The sequence below is a fragment of the Penaeus vannamei genome, chromosome 19, assembly GCF_042767895.1.
Source record: "Penaeus vannamei isolate JL-2024 chromosome 19, ASM4276789v1, whole genome shotgun sequence".
Lineage (NCBI taxonomy): Eukaryota > Metazoa > Arthropoda > Malacostraca > Decapoda > Penaeidae > Penaeus > Penaeus vannamei.
Window position 1 is genome coordinate 15273010 of NC_091567.1, and position 4980 is coordinate 15277989.

General features: G+C 30.6%; 1 protein-coding gene across 1 annotated transcript; it reads left to right on the plus strand.

The window, feature by feature from the left end:
- Nucleotides 1-1813: 1813 nt before the first annotated feature.
- On the plus strand, nt 1814-4231 carry LOC113816926 (biotin-dependent 3-methylcrotonyl-coenzyme A carboxylase beta1 subunit; the record flags this gene model as incomplete). The annotated part of the gene is given in 2 exon segments (XM_070133972.1): nt 1814-1930; nt 2051-4231. Coding segments are annotated over 2 exon segments (201 nt in total), but the record flags the coding sequence as incomplete, so codon positions are not given.
- Nucleotides 4232-4980: the final 749 nt, after the last annotated feature.

Below are 4980 nucleotides of genomic sequence, written 5' to 3' on the forward strand. Positions count from 1 at the left end.
AACAAACAAACAATCAACAAACACAAAGAAACAAACAGAAGTAACAGTATAAATAAACAAAAGATCATGGGCTACACGAAAGTGATCTATATGTGTTTATATACCTTATATACATACTTTTACATCGCCATGTAATTGTATTTCATCTTTCCATGGGGTCTGAGTGTGAAAATTGGCCACATGACCCTGTAGAGTTAAACACCAGTATTCCGCAGATGTTAGGAAATGTATTTCTTGGTCCACAACACACGGCTGTCCTGAGAAAAGGACGCTTATGATACCCGTCCAACTGGAGAATAGTTATTTTTCTGACCAATATTATACGTTGTAAAACCCCATTAGAGGAACAATAATAGGTAAATAATAGATAATTAAAAAATATATAAGTATTTCGTACATGATTTGTCATGGGAAATGTATAAATAATGAAAAGGAAAAAGATTGAGATTATTAGGTCCTTCACAGTTTTACGCATACCACACTTATTTTCAGTCCGATTTTAACGTATTATGACTCATTTTGTAGCTGAATAATAGATCTATTACATGATGCAATAAGGGTTTGCAATATTTTCATGTGCTTCTTATAAAAGTGACATATTTTCAGTATCCATTTTTAGAGTGTCGAGATAGTGGGCTTCGGAAAATATTCACCAAAAATAAAATGGATTTGGATTTTTGAGAAATTTATAAAAATGGTCAATGTAGGCCTATTGAGATTAAAAATTACTGCCACCATGCTACACTATACCTAAGATTTTGTCTGCAAGTCTTCGGAATGCAGGTAGATGATAGCCAATTATGGTTGAGGAAGATTATGCTTCTCCCTTTAATTTTTCATACCATAAGGATTATGAAAAAAAAACTTTGACGACCGTTATCACGGAAGTATACTTGTTTACACAAAAATGCTGTTCCAGATGATTTAGTCCAAAATTTAATGTATTATGGCTCATGTTGTAGATAAATAAAATATGTCGTTCTTGTAGGAAGCAGATTTTTAATTTTTTTCCTGTGCTTCTTGTAAAAGTAATATATATATATATATATATATATATATATATATATATATATATATATATATATATATATATATATATATATATATATATATATGTATGTATGTATATATATATATACAATATATATATATAGTATATATATATATATATAGTATATATATATATATATATATATATATATATATATATATATATATATATATATATATATATATATATATATATATATATATATATGTATGTATGTATGTATGTATATTTAAAATATTTTTTTTTGGACACCTGCCAGTCAACTTGGTAAATTATTAAAAAAAAAAAAGTCGAAATAAAAAAATCCGCTTCCTACAAGAATTAGATAAAGGGTGATTCTGTAAAATAAAATGATCAGAAAGTCTGTATGATTTTAGGGGGGATTTTAAACAAATGTTCTGCTTTGGTCAGTTTTCTTTTTTTTTTTTTTTTTTTCTTTAGAGATTTTTTGCTTTTTTGGCAATAATTCAAAAAATGTTTGGGCAGTTTTGAAAAAAAAAATTGACAACAGAGATCAGGCTAGGGTGTAAATAAAAGGGTGTGAGTTTCATCAAAATCGGCAAAGAAAAATGGAAAAATCATTAAAAAAATTTATAAATAACAGATGATCCCCTTAAATGTTGTGTTTCCAGATATAACTCATTTTCACTCATCATACTACATACATTATTCATTCACTTATACATAAATTGGCTCTTCACAGTTCCTATGTTCTTGGAACATAGAAACTGATAAATACATCACTGATGACAACTATTTCAGGAGCCATCAAAGAAGAGGAAGCCTCTTTCAGCCTTCAGTTTTCCAGTGGGCAGCGCCTTTCACCATGCATCTCGATCAGTCATTGATGGTATAATTGTTCCTTCTGAAACAAGGCAGGTCAGTGATGTAGACTTTATTTCAGAGTATGAAAGTTAATGAAAGTCTTTTTCCTTTTTTTCTGGAAAGTTTAAGTATTTTGACCTCAGTTTAATTATGGTTTTCACATTCTTTTCACAGGTTGTGGCCAAGTGTTTAAGAATTTGCCGTCAGCAGGAGAAGATGATCAACAACTCCAAAGATTTTCCAGTATTTAGATTATAAGCAAATTGTGATTGTAGTCTCCTTTCTTCCCAAAGAATTTATGTCAATAGCAAAAGTTACTTGTTTTTTTGTTTTGTTTTTTTACCATATGTGATAAGACAGTTGGTATTATTCAACGTTTTGCTTATGTGTTTACCAACCATAGTCAAGGTGAAAATCAAAGAAAGGGTTGAAAAGCATTCATGTATCTGGTATGGGAAGAGCCATGAAAATGTATTTCGTATGGGAGTTAGAAATGGACAAAATGTTATTGTTTACATCATACATTTAAGAAATAACTTCATGAGAGAACTAATTTTAAGTATTCCAACTTTAATTTTTCATTGCTGCCTACAAGAGGAAATTAATTCCTGTAACCTATAATGACATCCAAGATAAAAAAAAAATGTTTCACAGGGTAACAGATTATCTAGTTAGTCCAGATATGTTCATGAGAATTGAGGAAATATTTTAATTTTGAATAGAAGTATAACTATAACATTTTGTGTTGAACATTTCTCATTTCATTGTATCTATGTTCATAACTAAGAATAAGCATTTCAAATTAGGATTTTGTTCCATTTGGTGAAGTGTTCATTTTTCCATCCTTTCAAAAGTTGGTATATGAAGCATATTCTACACTAGATTGAAAGATAATTAAATGCAACATGATACCTGTATTTGTATCAGTATTTTTAAATGTTGGTGTCTAGATATTCAAATAGCTCTTCCAGAAGCAGTGTAATGATTTTATTATCATGATGAAACTGGAAATGTTAACTAAAATCTTAAAACAGTTCTCAGGTAGAAGATTATTTTTTGCTGATCTTTGTTTTTGCTGTGCCTTATGTGTGTGCTCATGTGTGCATAAATATACGTACAGTCTATCTAATCATGTATGTATATATTAATTGGTGATTAATTCATAACAAAATGTCTAAGTTTTGAGAATCTTTCAATGCCTTTAAAAAGAACACATCATTTATGACCACAGAACAGTTGGCAGAAGCTGGAAGAGTTTCTGCTAAATATTGTGCCTTAGAAAAAATAGTTGGAAGAATTGGTAGCTCGTAATGTTCAATAAACAGTAACTTATTTCATTGTTCCCCAATTAAAAAAAAAAAAACAATGTGGGGAAATGGAAGGTTTCATCAACAGGTGAGGTCATGGCTTCAGTAGAGAAAGATTATTTTCTTTGCTATTTTAAACTTGTTCTTTTTCATTTTTTCACCCTTTTTTATGTACCAATTTTGTTATTCTGATTTTGCTTTTTCATCTTTGCTTTCTTGATTTTCTTTGTTTTGTTTTTTTCTCATTATTTTTTTGTTTGTCTTTCATCAGATCATATTGTCAACTAAATTCATTTTAGTCATGTCTAGCATTTGTGAAATGGATAGATAAATGCAGCTTAGGTTAAATATTAAAGTAAATTCCAAAGACAGCCCTTGGTGCAGTTAAGAAACACATAAATATACATACCTACATCCATCCATACATGACCCGCTCTGCCCATACCTACACCCATATCCTACCACACCTTTACCCATACCCACACACATCCACATGCACAAGCAACACCCATCCATTCTCATACCCCCACCCACATACACACACAATGGACCATCCACAACACCCAGTAACTCACACCCACTAAAACCTACACAGACCTACCCCCGGCACACATGTTTATTTAAAATACAGTGGTAGACAATGAATATTACAATACCAGTGGATCGACTGTGACAAAGGAAGATGTATATTAAATTTTAGCATAAATGCTTGTGATATAATAGACTGTCTTTGTTGTAGTGAATTATGGGTGTAAGATTTTATAGAAAAAATACAACAATGCAAATTTCAATCAATGCAATGAATAAGTACAAGTAAACAGATATGGTGCTACATGTTTTTAAACTTTTGTAGGATAGTTTTCTATTGTTTATGAAATATATAGTCTTGTTTTGATTACTGTTGAGTTTGAATTGAAGTAGAATTTGTATATTGGGTTTGGGTAAATGGATTACTATTCTGTAATATGTAAATTGAGAATAGCTCTAAGTAAATATTTTTAGACTACTCTTTTTGGATAATAATTAGTAATAAAGATATTAAAATCTATTGTCTGTATGATTACCCTTCGACAGCTTTGAGGTCAGAATTCAAACCATAGATCAGATGTGGACTGAGTCTGTCTTTATGAGATATGCAACTGACCCATCTCAATGGAGTGCTGCCTTGAAGTAACATTACATCACCTGCAGAACCCTGGATGTGGAGGAAATGCCGATTTAGATTCTCACTTGAACACCACCAGTTATTGTTTGTCCTTAATAAGTGTATGAGTGTTGATGTTATTATAGGTCTGTTATAGCAAAGGCAGATGAGAAGTTTTGCTTCCAGTAACGTTGGAAGGAAGGCACAGCCCCGCATTTCTTGTTTCCTTTTCTTTCTCATATTTTCTTTCTTACTCTCTTCCAATCTTATTTTAATTATGAATATTGAATTAGCTATGGTCCCCAGTCCCCAGCAGGCTTTCAGTGTTTTTTTTTATAACAGTTTTTCTCAAATTTATGTTCTTGCTTTTATGTGGAATTATTTTGTTGTGGGAAGTTGAATCTAATCCCAACCCTAACAATTCAAAGTATTGCAACTTATGTTTTAATAATATTTGTGGACTTTATAGGAATTTGATTGAAATTGCAATTATCTTGACTAAATTTAACATTATTTGTTGTGCTGAAACTCTGATCACAGACATGAGTGACACATCAGAGTTACTTTTACCAAATTTTGAAAAACTTTGTTGCTATGTAGTTCTTTGCCTCGAACCCAAGGTTTATGTTTATATTCTAAGCTTGGTTTTAATG